At 37.8% G+C, this 18840-nt stretch overlaps 1 protein-coding gene across 1 annotated transcript in view; it reads right to left on the bottom strand.

Annotated features, from left to right (window-relative positions):
• HAO1 (hydroxyacid oxidase (glycolate oxidase) 1) overlaps positions 1 to 15037 on the bottom strand; it is a 50243-nt gene extending 35206 nt beyond the window's left edge. The window contains exons 1-2 of the mRNA XM_004687182.2: positions 14901 to 15037; positions 6140 to 6291 (exon numbers count right to left, since the gene is read on the bottom strand). Of these exons, the coding sequence (XP_004687239.1) occupies positions 6140 to 6291; positions 14901 to 15037 (289 nt within the window). The remainder of the gene's footprint in view (positions 1 to 6139; positions 6292 to 14900) is intronic.
• Positions 15038 to 18840: the final 3803 nt, after the last annotated feature.

Below are 18840 nucleotides of genomic sequence, written 5' to 3'. Positions count from 1 at the left end.
TCAGGGGTGTCCCTCTTCCCCTGTTCTGGAACTGACTTGGGGTGCCCTATAACACTTATACCTTCATATCTTACTATTTTAAGGCAAGGAACTAAATTGCATACAGTAACAGTCTCTCCACACACTTAACAATCATTAGACATATTTTATAAATGTGTTTATCCAGCATCTGCTTCCTAGATTTCAGATTAGAAACAAAAATAAATAACAAGATTTAAAAACTGGAAGAAGATGAGGAAGAAGCAGTTATTCAAATCCGAGGAAGAATAATTTATCAGTTATAAAATAGCTCGCAAATATTTAATGTCAAGCAACTAATCTTACACACATAAATAAGATGTCAAGTCAACACATGTAACTAGAGTTCATCATGCTTAGCTGGACAGGAAGGAATTATGATGCATTTATAAATAGTATGCATCCATACTCACTATCACAGTGATATCAGAGGAAAACACAAAATACAAAATATAGTTAGAAATGAGAGTAAGTATCTAATGTTTGGAACATTCCTTCATTCATAGGAGCTGAATCATATATCCAGATTAGAGCAGAACAATTAAGTAATGTGCTACTTTGGATCTACGTGGTTTCTTTGAACATTGCTCTTCTTTATGGGAATGGTAAGTTTACAAAATTACATTTTTAAAGGAAAAGGGATAATATGTTCAAAGAGCCAAAAGGTTTTTTTAGGTGCACTTGATTAAAAAACTCCTGCAAAACTTAGTCACCAACACAGCTGTGTTGAAAATTTTGTTGAGAAAAAGCATTTTGTCATCTGCACAGGAAGTCATTACGTAACAGGGGAAAAAATGCAATGACAAAGTACCAAGCAGTTGTGTGGTTCTGAAATTGGGGCTTGACATGCTGAAGGGTTTGCACAAATGTTCACCCCAACATCCAAGGAGTATGTCAGCCTTTCTTCACTTGGGAACTGTCATCATGCAGGCTTTTAAAAGACACAATTATTGCTATTGTAAGAACACCGAAAATTAAGATTGAGATTACTCAGAAAAAATAATGTTCTGAAGAGTCTAAGAACAAAAGTCCTACAACAATTATACCTGAAATACTTGGAAGTGTTCAAACAAATCTTATTTTATGATTTAGGGAACTTAACCTATTTAAACACTGCAAAGAAAAGCCAGGAAGCCAGACTTAATCTTTCCAGTGCTTTCTTGATGGCCCATTGTCTGAATCTGGAGCAGAATCACACTGTCACTACACCCTGAGAACTCTCTCATTGTATGGAAATATCTATGAGGAGCAACTAATCCCAGTGACATTTTAGCCCTTTCTTCCCTGCTTCCATTTAATCTCTGGGGGCAAACCTGTGATAGACTAAAACATTAGCTTTACTGTAATTTTTCCCAGGTTATTATTTTATCATTTTATTGAGCTGTCAGGGCATAAGGTAACTAGCAGATTGCATGGAGACCACACCACAGTTAGAACCTTTAAAAAATGGCTTGGAGGAATAGCAAGTGCATATGCAACCACTTCCAAACATCTGTCAATTTAACCACCTCAGTGTCAAGACAAACACAAGCACCTCTGACCTCCTACTGTCACATACATGTCATCAGCACGCTAATGATTTAAAAGAAGCAATCTCAGACAAAGCTGCCCAACAGCTCAAATTCTGGTACAAATTCTTAAAAATCTCATTATTAGATGTTGGGCTTTAATATAGTTGCAGTCTCATATCTTAACCAATACAACTTGTTTTATTGCAAAGCAATTCAATATTTAATTGACCACTTTTATGAAAAGTTCAGAGATGAAATATACATTATGTGTAATATATGGCATAAAGGAGGTCCATGATCTCTTAAGATGTCTGTATATGTGTTCTTATGTTTGTGTAATGTGTGTGAGTGTAAGCAGAGGGAGTGTAAGTGTTCTTTTGGTTGATAGAAAAAAGATCCAAAACATAAAACTGAGCTGAAACAAGTGGAAAATAAGGTGAAAAGGGTGTGAGTTGATTTTTTTTTTCAATACAATGATGCTTAAAGGGATTTCCTTCCAAATACTTAACTGGAAACTTCTCATGAAGTGTCTTTTCTCCTTTATGTGTCCCTATTTTTATTTCTTCTAAGTAAAAAAAAAAAAGGATAATATTATGGATAAAGACAAATAACTGGGTCAAACTCTCAGTGATACAGATCCTGAAGTAATCTTAACCTTTGACAAGCTCTAGATCTTGGTCAAGTGTTCCCTTCTCTTCCACTTTCAAGTGAGGAAAATGATAAATAATAATTACTTCTTCGGTGCATTGTGAGGATGAAGATTAATGATAGAGGTGTAAAGTCCAAACAACTTGCACATAAAAGGCACCCACTTCAGGAAAAGCAAAAGATTCAATTAAAGAAAACTGGTGCTTTTTCTGGATTTAAGTAAAATTGAGAACAACGCAGATATTTTTCCTCAAAGGTATGCTGAAATGTATATCTACTTAGTCACCTGGTACAACACATACATATATAAATCAATAAAGCTTTCAAAAAATACATCGTTTGAGTTTGGAGTATAGGAAATGACAATTTTTTCTTGTTGAATGTTAAGGCCAATCACTTAATCTTGGAAAATCCAGAATTCAACAGTTGAAGTTCTCACCTATACTCTAATTCAGTTCTTTGGGGTCTGTATGGCTCTTTGTGTTACTCTGCAATCTGTTTCACCTGCACCTTAATAGGGGGCCAAATTGTTGTGGAGTCCCAAAACTTCACTGTGGAATGTTCTGGTCTTTTAGACTCAAAAAAAAAAAAAAGTTTAGATTTAATGGTTTTATGGCCCATCAAATCCTGTGTGGTAGTCTCTAATTGCATTCGGGGTTAAGAATTTTTTTTTTTAAATCTACTTTTTGACAAATTAACAAGAATTTGCTAATATGTTGAGCATTCCTGGAACCTATTATGTGCAGTTTAATCTTTCCTTATTCAAGGTCCCAGCACTCCCTCATGTGGTGTTTCTCTGCATTAACAAGTCAAAAGCAGAGGATGAATGAAGGTATCTTTTATCCCTTTCTTTTCTATATCTCTGTTAAAATGGAGCAAAAAAAGCTGATCCCTGGAGGATGGAATAAAATTTATTGTAGCCACTGTGCATAAAATTACAGTGATTTCCATGAAAATGTTCTAAAAGCAGTAGGCTGTACAGGCAGCAAGGACACTTGACTCATCTTGCAAGACAGAATTTAACCTTAATACCACCTCTTAGCTGCAGCTAGCATGGATATTGACTATTGCTATTTCCTTCAATATGTTAATGAGTTGTAGAGATGACTCAATTTATGAGGCTCATATGAACGATTAAACTTAAAACACAATAGTTTCAAATATTGTTACAAGTAGTGATTTAAAAAAACTGCTTATGTATTTTAACAATTTCAATTATGATAAGGGGGCTAAAGTACCTACTGTAACATACCTCTTATTCATAAAACAGTGCATGGCAGACTGTTCTCCATCAGTGTTTTTCAGTTGTTTTCCTTCCATTTAAAATAGCTTTAGAAGTTTTCGTATTTGTTTATAATCTAGATCCCTTTATTTATATTCCTGAATTGTATATATTGCCTATATTTGCTGATAACATATTTCATATGTCATGGCTTATCTCATCCTTTCAAAGTTAAAGGGATAAACTTTAAAAAACCATAGAATATCTGTAGTTAATATTCCAGGATAATATTGCCTAGAGTTATTACTGCAGTAAATGACATTAAAAACACCAGTAACTGGCCAGGGAACCATAGACAGAAGTAAAAAAAAAAAAAGCAATTAATAATCTTGATAAGGTGTGTAACTTCTCTAAGCCTCAGTTTTCATATCCACAGGTGTTGGAGAAAATCCTGAGCTTTGCACTCATACATGCTAAGATGGTGGTAAGAGATGAATGAGGTAATAAATTCAAATTGCCTGCACACATTAATGAAATGAAAGTTGGCTCTCATCATTTTTCACAAGACTTTAGAGAATCACTCTTAAGTTTATATAGCATTTATTAAACATCAATGTATTTTCACCAAGAACCAGGGAGAAATTCCAAGGACCCTGTGAGAAATGAAAAGTAAAGTCTCACTCACACCATCATCTAATTTCTCCATGGCTGATATAAAAAGTAGAAGGGAAGAGGTGGGATTTCAGAACTTTAAGGAAGGCAGCTCTCAACTCTGAATGGTCTCTTTGTATTTGATAAAACTTTAAATGAAGGCAAAACAGTCTGTATTCTGAAAGAATATCTACTCCTTTTGTGAATTATTTTTTCTTTCTTTTGAGTTCACTCATTATGGAAGTTTTTTCTTTGTTTTTGTATGAGCAGCAGAATTCTAAAAAAACTGTTCTTTTGAACATGCAACACAAGTTGCTGTAGACTCAGTGATACACCCAACTTCCTGAGATCCTTCGTCCTCTGAGGACACAGAAAGTAAACCTCTGGTCTTGCTCAAGCAGCTTATTTTGTCAATGAGAAAAGGTAATGCTACAGAGTGAAAATGACCTGCCACAGAGGTGGAATAGCTGGTGGTGACCTTCCACATAGGTCAGATGTCTCGGCCTGACAGCCCAGGGGACAGCTCTAGCCCACAAAATTGTTTGCTTTGGCCCAAACATTGTTGCTCTAAACAGCATTTTAGAGAATTTTGATTTACTTGCCAACACTTAAAAACCAGGAGATTGCATATAAAAATCAAGTGTTCTAGCATCTCTCAAAATTGTTGAAGATTTGGCAACCCCAGATGCCCTCCCTTCAGGCAATATGAACTAATCCTAACACATGATTGCTCCCTTCCCATGGAGCCTGAAATCTCAAGTTTGCTCCAATCTTTACCACAAATTTTGTTGTTTCTTAACTTTACCCCATTTGAATATTCACATTATCAGTCTGATCTTTTCTTTTTTAAAGATTTATTTATTTATGCATACAGAACTGGGGTACAGGCCAGAGGTGCAGGGGCAGTGAGAGGATTCATCAGAGACAGAGTAGGGTGCAGAACAGGCTGACTGATGAAGTACACTGCTGAGGGGAGCAGTGGGCAGGCCAGGAGAGGTCTGCCGCGCCATGTGGGTCACCTCCAGGGCAGGGATCGAACTCATGCTAAGTGGCTTTAGCCTCTTAGTGCTGTGCTGTAACCCGCTGCACCACCAGGGAGGGCCCTCAGTCTGATCTTTAAAGCTGTCTTTTGAGATTCCTGCATAAAGCTTTAAAAAAATATATCTTCAGAGAAGTAAACAGAGCAATTTTCATTCCCACTAAGGTGCAAATGGAGTTTACTATGCTGGAAGTGTGTTTTTAATGTGGAGAACTATGCTGGGGATTCTAGACTGTGGAAGCAATAAAAAAATGCCCATTTTTGTGAAGATTTTCCTAGCTTTTTTTCTCCTGTGACCTTCACAAGACTCCCTAGTGCTAGGGCCTAGCAAAGAAACAACAGGGTGCAAAATTACAAGTAATTTGTTGTTTACCTGAAACTCAAATACAACTGGCTGTCATGCTTAGCATCAAGATATCTGATATAATTCATTATCATTTCTAAATCAAAAGATGAGATTTATGACATGTACACCTTTCAAATGTTAACAGATTAAAAAACCTCTTTTGTCTTGTTTTCTAAATTTCTCATCACCCCCTCGTAAAGGCATTTGGAAATACTTGATTGGGAATATAACCCATCAGGAAAAAAGAATCATAGTCACACAAAAATGACAGAAAACTTCACCAACCAGGTCACTGCATTTGCTCTTTCATTGTGAGGGTCGTGTGGGCTCAGGAAGCAAGAAGTCTTTGGGTAAGAAAGCCAAGATGTTGAGCTTCATCTCAGTCACTAGCTAACTGTATGATATTGAGTCAGACATCCACTGTGAGATGTTGCTGTTAATATTCACAATATAACTCAAAGCAGTTGAGCCAGTACTCTGTTCTAGGCGTGGTTTAAGTACCTATTTGTGTGTGGACTTATTTTTCTGCTCATGGTAATCTAATGTGGCTGTTATTATTTTCATAAATATCTTGTCCAAAATTCACAGGCTAGAAAACAAAGGAGCAGGACATGCACAGACAGGCATTTGGGTAGCCAGGTCAATTATCTTAATTTTGGTGAGTATAAAAATAGCCAGGAAAGTACTTTAAAGGAGTCACCCACCTCGCACAGTCGCCAGCTCACCATCCACGTGGGCCATGCACTGCATGGCAGTGGCCCCCACACATATTGGCATGCTGACCCTCTGCCCTAAAACAGAAGTGGAAAGGTCTATTTCGGCAACATTCCGGAGCATCCGCGGGTACAGTTTCCATCTGAATTTAAAAAAGAAATAAATAAAAATTTTAGAACTCCTTAAGTATAATTGAAACTTTGACATCACATGTAAGTTAAAAAGAGATATTATTCTCATAATTTCCCATCAAGCAAAGTACAAAGATAAAGGAAATGGGGGGATTTTAAAGTTTGTTAAAATGAAAAGTTAACAATAATAGGTTAAGATGGAAACAACCTAAATGCCCCCAAAATAGATGACTGGATCAAGGAGATGTGGCATATATGTATATTTCCACAATGGAGTACTATTCAGCAATCAAAAAGATAAACTCATGCTGCTCACAGCAACATGGATGGAGCTAGAGGAGATTATGCTCAGTGAAGTCAGAAGGAAGAAGAAAATATTAGATGGTTTCATTTATAGGAGGGATATAAGGGAATCAAATAAGGAATCAAGGAAAAAAACAATAACAAAAAAAATTGGCAGGCAACTATGAATCAGAGACACAGTGAGGGGGAAGGATCAGAATAGATGAGGAAAGAGCACAGGGGCTATGGCCATTGTGCGTGAGTAAATTGGTGGTGGGAATTCTATGGGGACTACACCTGATAGGAGAAAGCAAACATTGTACAAAAATGAACAATGATGTAAAATATATAAGTAAATAAGTTATATTTTATAAAATGGAAAGATACCAATAAATTCCTCAAGCCATTGTTCTTGGTAAAGTATTATTAACATAAAGTAGAATCCACCCATTTGAGTTGTGTGAGGTTTGGCAAATGCACAGTCACACAATTACAAAGACAATCAGGAGCTAGAACAATTCAACCACCTTGAAAAATGCCGTTTCCTTTTTCAGTGAAAGTCTCTCTCGCCAACGCTTATCAACTACTGATCTTTTTTGTCTTTATTACTTTACTTTGAAAAAATGTCATATAAGTGGAATTATATAGTGTGTAGCCTTTTTAGTCTGGTTTATTCCACTTTGTATAATGCAAGGCTTATCCACATTGCTGCATTAAAGTTTTGGTCATTTTGGAAGAAAAATATATTCCACTGCATGGAGGTAACACAGTTTATTTATCTACTACCCAGCTAAGAGATATCTGAAAGGTGTCCAGTTTGCAGCAATTATAAAATAAAGCCACTATTAACATCTGGTGAAAGGTTTTGGTGTGAATATAGCTTTCAATTCAATGTGCTCAATTCATTTTGAAGATGATATTCAAAAGATATGAAAGTTATAGTTTAATAAGATATGCTACATCTGTCTTGTCTTTTTTTTTTTTTTGATAGAAGACAATACCATTAGGCAACTCCTTTTTAAAATTATAATTTGCTTTCCTCAAAATCCTTGAATTTTATATTCACTTAAGTATGATGATAGGGAAAAATAATGTTTGTTGGTTTAATGGAACATTTTCCTCAAAATTGTTACTTTGCAAAGACTGGAGTTTTGGCTAACATAATTTCTGATCCCTTTCACGAAGATGCACTGAAAGTAAAAAGGAAGTCCCAGTTCTACTCAAAACCCAAGCCAAAGCAAAAGTTTTAAAGACCAAGAAAGCAGTGCTGCAAGGTATCCATGGCCACAAATAAAAAATCCATGTCTCAAATTCCAGAGCCTAAGCTCTGCAGATCCCAAAGCAACCCAAACATCCTCAGAAGAGCATCCCCAGGAGAAACAAGCTTGACCACTATGTTGACATCAAGTCCCCCTGACCTCAGAGTCAGTCATGAAGAAGACTGAAGACAACACACTTGTGTTTGTGGTGGATGTCAAGGTAACAAGCACCAGATCAAACCAAACCTATGACACTGACATGGCCAAGGTCAACCTTCTGATCAGACCTGATGAAGAGAAGAAGGCATTTGTTCCATTGGCTCCTGATTAGGATGCTTTTTATATTGCCAACAAAATTGGTATCATTTAAACTGAGTCCAGCTGGCTAACTGTAATATAAATTTTTTTCATCATAAAAAAAATGACTATTTTCTTGGCTCCTGGACATTAGCATTAGTGACTTTTTCTTTGAATCTTCTGTTTGGGGATGAAAACTACAAATAAAACCAAGAGCCAAAATATTTCTTAGCAAATTTTGTATCTCCCATTTGCTCAGAATGATTTTTATCTTCATTAGTTACTGATGAAAGCTGAAGAAAATACAGTCCTATTTCTAACAGGCACTAAGACAATAAACATATGTGTAGACATACATATACCAGGCAGTGCCCAGCTCTCGACAACTCCTTCCAAAGAGATCAAGATTTTTGGTTATATCGAACTCTCTGGTGGCGCAACGGGTTAAAGCACAGCACTATGAAGCTATGGCAGCCACTGCAGCACAAGTTGGATCCCTGGCCAGGGAGTGATCCACATGGTGCATCAGACCTTTCCTGAACCACCCACTGCTCCCCTCAGCAGTGTTATTTCTGTCCATCTGCCTGTTCTTCCTGCTCTATCTCTGGTGAATCCTCTCACTCCTGGCACCTCTGGTCTGTACCCCAATTCTGTATGCATAAATAAATAAATCTTAAAAGAAAAAAAAAGAAAAGTATAGCAAAGTGTGATCTAGTAATGAAGGAACTGAAGTAAATTAAAACTCCAAAGTCTCAAATGAAACCCACTCCCTGTAGTGAAAACAACTGCCTTCGTGTCACTTTGTGAAATAACTATGGGTCTGTAATCTAAACCTTCCTCACGTAATAAAGTAAAAACATCCAGCCTCTGAAAAGCATAATAAAGAAATTTTACTGTGTGATTTCTCTTCAATTCCTTTGAACATCATAATTGTCATTATTTTATGTCACACCACATGTTCCACTGCTGGAGTCTTTTCTTCTCCACTGACTCTCACAGCATGATTCTTTGATCTCCATTTTGAAGGGGGAGCAGCAGAAGGCTTGAAGAGAGTTTTTATTACCAATCATCTCTAAGTATATTATTAGAATGGTAGAAAAAAGATTTTAATAGCAGCTGTTGGTATGCTGGCCTTGGAAGGCATTGCTATTTACTTAGAGCTGAAGAAACAATGAAAGCTTTTATGAAGAGCACACACAGAGCTGTAAGGAATCAGCTGTGCATGTGTGTATGTATGTATGTGTGTGTGTGTGTGTGTGTGTATGAGGCAGAAGGGACATTTTTAAATGTCCAGTTCTCTTTTACTAGAAGGCAAGGTGCACAACTCCTATCTCCTGGAAGTAGTTCTATGTTAGTCCACATGGTGGTGCAGTCACTGCTCTTTTCCATCTTTGGTTTTATTTGTTCCGAGGATGACATTACAGACTCATCACCCAGTACACAAAAGGCAATTCTGAGGAAAGCCAGACAAACTCAATGGGGTAGGAAGTATATGTTTTCTAAATATTACTCCACATTTTGATATTTTCTAAGAAGCAATTATAGTTAACCTTGTTCAAATAATTCTAAGATTTCCAAGTCCCACCAAATCTTACGCACGATTTAAGTGATTTTTCCACAATCTTATGTAAAATAGTAGCCGACTACAATCCTGGGAAAAGAATATGAAGATTGACAAAACAAATGAACCAAATGAATAACAAACCTTTTTCAAAGGATGGGAAATAAGCTGTCTGAGTAGAGGGAGCACGTAAAGGTGGGGATCCATTAGCAGAGCTTTCTATTCATACTTTACACCCAAAAAGCTTCTCAAACTTAATTTATTAAAAAATCAAGTGATATTCAGACGCTCCAAGAGGGAGTATTCTATTCAAAGAAGACACTCGTCACCAGGCTTACAAACCCTAGGCTGTTTATTGAATCCTGCCACCTGAACACATGAATTAATTTTTACAAGTCTGCAAGATAATCAAATTGCATGCTAATATCTCCACATTAATTTTTTTACTCTAAGCATTTAAAACTCATAAAAATTTGTATATAAAATACACAAATTTATAATCCTAATTTTTACTTTTCATTTTAAATATTGTGAAACTTTTTAAATATTTGACTAAATTGCAATCATTCTCCTAAACACCTAGTAAAGAAATTAGGAGAGCAGGAATTTATTCTGAAGAAAACACAACAGTGGCTCTGCCTGGTGGTGGCACAGTAGGTTAAAGCACAGCACTGCATGCTAGCCACAGCTGCTTAATTGCAAGTTCCACCCCTGCCCCAGAGGAGACCTACATATCGAGGCAGACCTCTCCTGACCCACCTACTGCTCTCCTTAGCAGTGTACTTCATCAGTTGGCCTGTTCTGCTCCCGACTCTGTCTCTGGTGAGTCCTCTCACCTCTCCTGTACCTCTGGCCTGTACCCCAGTTCTGTATGCACGAATAAATAAATCTTAAAGAAGGCAACACAACGTAGAAAATGCACTTACATAGTCAAATCATTTTTGAATGCTTTGATGTGTAGATAGGTAAGAGAAGTCTCTAAGCCTACTAAAATAATTGTGTATGAGTGCGTGTGGGATATGTGTATGTGTTTTCCAATACTTGTCTGGATAAAGAAAGCCACACTTTGAGAATGGAAGGAGAAAGAGGATTTGGGCATAAAGAGGAAGAAGACGGTATAAAGCTGCAATGTAAAGCTTCATTCTATGTGACTATTCAAACACAAAAGACAATTAGCTGTTTTTCATAATGCAAGAGGAAGAAGGTATTGTGCTTCTCTAGCTGAATGATTCTGGTTCTGCCTATGGGAAGATACTGAAAATGTCACTGATGGCTTTTATTGCTTCTTAACATTAACATGAGAGATTAATATTATTTTTAACCATCTGTCATTTAAAAGAAAATTACACAATCTTCAGTATCAATAGTGATACAACAGGAAGGAGTATTCCCTTAAAATATCAACGCAGGGCCCTCCCTGGTGGCACAGCGGGTTAAAGCACTACACTAAGAAGCTTAAGCCACTTCAGCATGAGTTCAATCCCCGCCAGCCCCCTAGGTGATCCACATGGCGCCTCAGACCTCTCCTGCTCCCCTCAGCAGTGTACTTCGTCGATCTGCCTATTCTGCTCCCCACTCTGTCCCTGGTGAATCCTCTCGCCCTCCGCATCTCTGGTCTGCACCCCAGTTCTGTATGAATAAATAAATATTTAAAAAATATATATATCAACGCAAATACTGAAAAGCCAATTACTTCCCAACAATGACAATTTCACAAGAAGCCTCAGAATATGTGCATACCACAGTTAAGTAGGATATATTGAGTTAATGTGTAAGAGTAAGGAAGAACTGTTCTTTTTAAAATTAACTCCAATCAGATTGGCCCATTGCAAAACGTAGCAACCTGATGTTTGCTCTGTTCTGGACTTGTTTACAATTAACAACTATGTTCTTTGGGTTGGTTACAGATATTTGCCTTTATTTACTTGTTTGTTTATGTACTTATTTGGGGCCACAGTAATACTGGAGTCCAAAGTCTTATACAGAAATTTCTCTAAACAACTGTTGGATCCCATAATTGACCCTGTCCCCAGAATTCTAAAATGTGTTCAGAGTTAAGTGTTAAGATATGATTTGTCACATTGAATGACCTCTGTTCTACTTTTTATGTCTACATGGAGGGGGTGGGTGTATGTTTCATAAATGTCTTTTACAATCCTATCATTGTATCACAACTGGTTATTTTGAGGTTTGATTGTTTTGCAGTATTGATTTGAGTAGAATGAGAGATTTCAGATTGATTTCTAATATCCAGCCCCCCTCAAATCAAAACCACCAAACCCTGGCAGAAAATCTACTCCAAATTCCATGTGATCAGCTTGATACAGGTTGTGGAATGAAGTATCACTCTACAGGTTATGTAACAAAAGAGGAATTGAGATGTTGAATAGCAATGACCACTAACAAGTTTGCTGCAATAAAAGTGGAGTGTGGGTACCCTCCCTGGTGGCACAGTGGGTTAAACCACAGCATTAAGAAGCTAAAGCCACTTCAGCATGAGTTCGATCCCTGCCCCAGAGGTGACCCACATGGAACGGCAGAACTCTCCTGACCCACCCGCTGCTTCCCTTAGCAGTGTACTTCATCAGTCAGCCTGTTCTGCTCCCCAGTCTGTCTCTGGTGAATCCTCTCACTGCCCCTGCACCTCTGGTCTGTACCCCAGTTCTGTATGCATAAATAAATAAGTCTTTAAAAAAAAAAAAAAGTGGAGTGTGGGCCCTCCTGGTGGTGCAAGGAGTTAGGAGACAACACTGCAAGCCAGCAGCAGCTGGAGTTCCATACCCCACCCAGGAGGTGATCCACCTGGTTGTAGCAGACCTCTCCTGTCTCCCCCACTGCTCCCCTCAGCAGTATACTTCGTCCATCTGCCTGTTCTGCTCCCCACTCTGTCTCTGGTGAAACCTCTCACCTCCCCTACACCTCTTGTCTGTACCCCAGTTCTGTATGCATAAATAAATAAATCTTAAAAAAAAAGTGGGGTGTCTTTGACAATAAAGTAGCGCTAGCCATCTTCTAGAGAATTCGTTAATTCTAGTGAATTAGAATACCTCTTTCCCCTTAGAAGCTGAAGAATAATGAAGGTTTGTGGAAAAGGCAGTCTGTGTTCTGTCCCTAAGTTACCGAGGACACACAGGATGGAGAAACATGATGTAGTACTTGCAATTCACACAAGTCCTGAGACAATTTTCCAGGTCACAGCTTTGAAGTCACCATGTTTCACAAAGTTTGCAGAATTTCTAAGGTTGCAGAGGAAGCCTTGCAACACCCCTTAGCTCCCTTACTGAGCCATTTTTTAAAGTACATTTTGTATCAACTAAACCCACCAGCATAAGGAAGGCAGATGTCAATGTGTGTCCACTGGAGTCTAAGTTCCTGGGAACAGAAATGTTCTGTGTCTGGCTCACCACTCTCTCCTCTGCATGGTGTTTAGAGACTAGCACACAGAGACTCCTAACGTGTGAGATGATCATTAAGCAAGAGTGTAAGAGGGTAAAAAGTGAGGAAGTCTGTATAGAAGAGAATGGAGGTCATCTGAGCCTGAGCATTTAAGGAGATAACAACTCCTTCAATCTGTCAAGGTCTTAAATTTCTTTGGTGAAAGTTGCCTATTGGGTTAAACCATTGTTTTTAGGAGACCACATATGATCCAAACACATTCTCTGGTGAACTGAATGGACATGAGCCAAAGAAGAAGCATCTTTCGAGAGCAAAGGATTTTGAAGGAACATAACATATTAAATCATTGGAAAAGATCATGCAGAATTTTAAATTCTCTTTCTACCCTACTCCCTGCCTCCCTCAGCCAACTTTATCATTCCCATTACTCTTCTTGTATACTTTTAGTTCATTTAGTTCATCACCCCAAAGAATATCAGAGATCAAGTCAACATTTAGAGGTCTGAGGGGATGCCCACCCTTCACCTCATTCTCAGGATACTAGTGATTTGCAGATGAATTGGTGCTTCTTGCCAGGGATCACCTTGGTCAGAACAATTTCATTTCCACTAATATACACATAGAAAAGTGATTTTGCTCTAAACTAAAAAAAAAAAAAATTAGGGGGGCAAATACATTCCCTTGGATATTGTCTGCCTTTTTTTTTTAATTTCTCACCATCTGTGAATACCCAGCACATCCACTGGTTTTATTAAATCTATGACGTAATACAGATATGCCTGAAAGACTGTAGATCATTAAGGACTTTCCTCCCCAGTCCAGAAAATAAACCATCTTTGTAACTGCTGGGAGAAATACACTCCTTTAAAGTTATTTTGTGTCTTGTTTTTATTACAAACAGAAAACATAAACCATGGCACCTACCATCTTGAGTTTTAAAATATGAAAGTCAAGGGAAAACTAATTTGGGAAGAGAGAGGAAGCACTTTGGAGCAGAGATGAAACAGCAATGTTGAAAGATTAATACTATATAGACAAATTGAAATCTAAGTGAAAGTTTAGACAACAGTAATCAAAATGAATGATAACGCAAAGCCAGCCAGATGGGAACCTTTGAGGCAACAATTCAATCTGTTTCAACCAGATAAGATGTCTATCTTGCATTTAATACTTTTTCCTACCCATCAACAAAAGTCTTCACATCCATACTTAGAGGAAAAAAGGAAATGGAGTCATCACTCCAATGACAATTACCATATGACTATGATAATTCAGAATATTCTTATATATGATTAAAGTAATTATTCATCTATTTCCCAGTGAGGAAATTTAGGGTTGATAGTTTCAGTTGATTTTTCAAGATTCACAGCCTTGACATATTTGAAAACAATTTTAAAACCCATTATTTACCACAGACTGAAGAATTTCCACCTCTATACTAAACAGGTAAGCAACCCCACACTATTGTCATTAAAACTAAGTGATCTGGCCCTCCCTGGTGGTGCATCGGGTTAAAGCACAACACTGAGAAGCTAAAGCCTCTTCAGCATGAGTTCAATCCCTGCCAGCCCCAGAAGTGATCCACATGGCGCCTCAGACCTCTCCTGACCCGCCAGCTACTTCCCTCAGCAGTGTACGTCGTCCATCTGCCTGTTCTGCTCCCCACTCTGTCTCTGGTGAATCCTCTCACCACCCCTGCACCTCTGGCCTGAACCCCAGTTCTGTATGCATAAATAAATAAACCCTTAAAAAAAAAACAAAAACTAAGATCTTATTTTGGTAGAATGTTCTGTTAATTTTAAAACAAGATTTTAAACTGCCTCACCTGGAAAATGCTGCAACATTATCAGCCAATGTTTCCTGATCATTTGCTCCAGACCTATAGTAGTCATAAATCGACTTCTGAAGCACTGACTTAGCATGCTGTTCATAATCATTGATACAAACTAGCCGAGGGAACATCGTCAACCGTTATAGCAGCCCCACGTTTGGGGTTCTTTCTCCTGCATTGCCTTCTACTTCCTGACAATTCCGTTATCTGTAAATTATTAATAGACTTTTTCCAAAGTTCAGACTTAGTTCCCTGTTGCTTACAAGTGAGCAAACATATTCTAGACTTTGAAATTTCATTTTTACTGTTTGCCAAAGAACAGCTTATACCTAAGTCAGTTTGGGCCTAGGAGGAATCAGAAAATGATCAGTTATGTGTCACATTAAAAAAATAACATGAGGGCCCTCCCTGGTGGCACAACAGGTTAAAGCACAGCACTATGAAGCTAGCTACAGCCACTGCAGTACGAGTTTAATTCCCCACCAGTGAGGTGACACTACATGGCGCAGCAGACTTCTCCTGTCTTGCCTGCTGCTCCCCTCAGCAGTTCAGTAGATCTGCCTGTTCTGTTCCCCACTCTGTCTCTGGTGAATCCTCTCACCACTCCTGCACCTCTGGCCTGTACTCCAGTTCTTGTTTGCATAAATAAACAAATCTTCACAAAAAAAATGCCACAAAACCACGTGGCTTATTTCTACCTAAGACTGCTTCTTCCACATGGCTCTTTGATCAGCACCCACATGGACTTCCCACTCATTTTCCTTATACATTTGGATCAGATGCAGATCATGTGAGAAAGGGCAGAGGAAATGAATAAAATATCCACTAAATACTGGGCAGCAGTAAGGGAGGGAGGATTCTAAGCAACATGAATTTCAGCTGAATAAGACCAAAATTACAGCAGATTCTTAAAAGAGTTTCGTAGGTAGGAAGATACCATCACCCAAAACCTTGTAGTCTCAATCTAAAAGGTCACTCTATCATGGAACACCTGGAGAAGATTCCGATTAGTAAGACATGATTCAAGAAGCAATGGAACTTAGCTATCACTCAGATCTAGGTTACAATACAGAATGGTCCACTTAAACCTGCTCACTAGCTGTTCAGCAGCTGAGTTCAACTGTGTAAGAATGTTCTCTTGACGTAGGAGCCTGCTCATCCAACCACATAATATAATGAAGTATTACAGAACTAATGCCTCCTTGAAGAGTCCTCAACCAGTGACCTACGGGGTTGGTATATAAGCACTCCAGATCTCTTGTTCTTCTGGTGATTAGCTCCTAGATGTGTATTCTACATTGCAAACTTCAGTTGACCTCAGTATGAACTGGTTGACAGCTCACACTGTATTGATTACTTTCCTTTTATAATCTCAATTTCCTACACATTAACTTAATTAAAAGTTTTGGAATTAAATTAGACATAATTTTACTTATATATAGTTCACCATTGCTTACTATTTGCATCAATGTGGTAAGATATAAAATGACATTATAATTAGAATGTGAAAATCTGTTAATGTGATGAGGGAGTCCTAAAGGAAATAATTAAATGTTGTAGTTAGCAAAAGCATTGTGAAAGTTGATTTAAAGTAACTTAATTGCTGTGAGAATTCCAAAGTTGCATATTAAAGCACCATCTTTTATTTACATATTCATTTGCATCCATAATACTTATTAAACCGAATAGTAGTTTGCAAGTAATGTAATATTGATGCAGAGGCAATTTATTATTCTAGAATGGGCCTTACATAGGCTAAGTGTAGGTGATAGGAAGGAATATATGGGCAAGTACTTCTCAAAGTCTTGTCCAGAGTGTAGACCAGCAGCCTCAGTCTGCACTTGTTACAAACATACATTCTCAGGCTCCTCCCCAGTGCTGCTGGCTCACAAACATTATGGACCACTTGTGCTCTACACAGCCTTCCGGGTCATTCTGATGCGTCCGTTTGTTTGAGAACCACTGCTTTGGCAAGATGGAGGGTAAAGGAGGATTGTTTTTTAAGATGCTTGCATTAAAAAAAAAAAAAAATTACTCATTTTGTACTAATGCAGCCCAAAAGCTGATCTGGAGTATCATCTTAGTGGATAAATAAAATGCAGTTCCCACATTGTTTAATTAATCTCTTGATAGAACTAAAAGAACTGGCTGGAATTTAGAACAGCTTTTGTTAATTTGTTAAAGTTACATTTTTTTAAATACTTCATGTTAATTTAGAGAGAATACATTCTCTAAAACTCATTTCTAGGCATCTGTAAAACGAGATGCTGAGAATATGACTTGACAAAATAAATCCAGGCCTTGTTTAACAAATCCATCCATCCCTCTCCCCCACTTTCTTAATCAGGACAGTTAAGTCCAAAGCCATGGCATCTGCTAGATTTGAGGATAGTCCTTCACAGTGGTCAACAGAATGGGGATTTTTATTTTACACTGGACCTAAGAAAGTTTTAATTCCCTTCAAACACTCCTGTTAAAAACTAAAGTGTCAATGACAGCTAGACAAATAGTTTATTAGATAGCTAAAGTGAGAATCTGAACCAAGGAGGTAGTCTGACAAGATTTTACTGTAGGATTTTATTAAGTACATTAACCTATATAGATATTAACAGTGAGTCGTTAATACTAGAATGTAATTATCCTTCATGGGAGGAGCTTCTAATTCAAACTTGTCCAAACCTAAAGATGACCTAATGCTACAGGAAGGTGATACAGGAGTTCCTTTCTTCCTTTCTAAAGTACACACTGCAGCAATGCAAAGGCTGAGTACCTGCTTTAACCAGTTAACTTTTCCTTATCTGGCTCCTTGGTCACCAGTGAGAAAAGACTGACTTCACCTTCAGGCAGCAAATTTATACATATGGATCATATGAAGATGGCTTTGGCCTCTTGGTGTCTCATGCCCACAGAGAACTTTACACCTTCAACTGTATCTTCACTGTCATTTGTCTTAAGATGCAATTCTGGCTATTACAAAAATGTCTTATTTTCTGTTTTTATACTTTCCAGAAGGTATTCATCCTCTGCCTTTGATAGAATCTTCATACTCCACCTTTCTGAGCCCTAGAAGGGGTTATATTTACACACCTAGTGAGACACAGCAGAATACTGGGCACCCTAAAAACTATTTCATTGTTGGCTTTCTTTGCTTTTCCCTGATTACTAATATGTTTGATGAACTTTTATAAGTTTATTTATGGCCATTTATTTTCACACTTTGTGAAATGCTTGCTTGTGTCTTTGGCAATGTTTTATATTAGATTTGCCATTATTCTTTGAATTTCTTTATGGTAACTGAATTGAAAGTCTCAATGGCAGCTAAAGAGTTTATTAGATAATGACAGTGAGACTGTGCACCTGGAAAATGGTCCCAAAGATTTCACTCTGTGAGAACTCTTCCAACATTCACATTTAGCTTACATACATAGAAACAGTGAATCACTGAGGTAAGAGAGTTCTGACCCTAAGTTATTTTCTCCTAAAGATATGTTGATATTTTCTATGCACAGATGAAGGCAAACGCCAGGGTTTTTAATCACCTTTCTAATTTCTGAAAGAATACTCTGTGGGGATGCAAAGATTGGATACTCGTTATTTAGATTTTAACTGGCTGTTAGTGGGAGCTGAAAGGCTGGCTTGTCTACAGGCAGCAGCTTTTTACATAGCTGCTTTGTAGATTTCAAAAACTATACATGACTTTGCTCTCTGGTCTGCCAGACCAGAGGAAGTGTGGGGTTCCCAGAACATTATACAATAGATTCACATTTATAAACTTTGGACAGCTTGTGGGTTATACATAAGTAAGTTACATTTTTACTATGTTCTTGACCTTTTTTTCACACACACACACACACACACACACACACACAAAAACAATGTCAGCTCAAAGCTCTATGACTGAAAGCATATGATTAGATATATTCATTTTCTTCCC

The sequence above is a fragment of the Condylura cristata genome, unplaced genomic scaffold (assembly GCF_000260355.1).
Source record: "Condylura cristata isolate star-nosed mole 26May11 unplaced genomic scaffold, ConCri1.0 scaffold00022, whole genome shotgun sequence".
In the NCBI taxonomy this organism is placed as follows: domain Eukaryota; kingdom Metazoa; phylum Chordata; class Mammalia; order Eulipotyphla; family Talpidae; genus Condylura; species Condylura cristata.
Note: the sequence above shows the minus strand (reverse complement) of the source record. Positions and strands in the feature narration are given on the sequence as shown.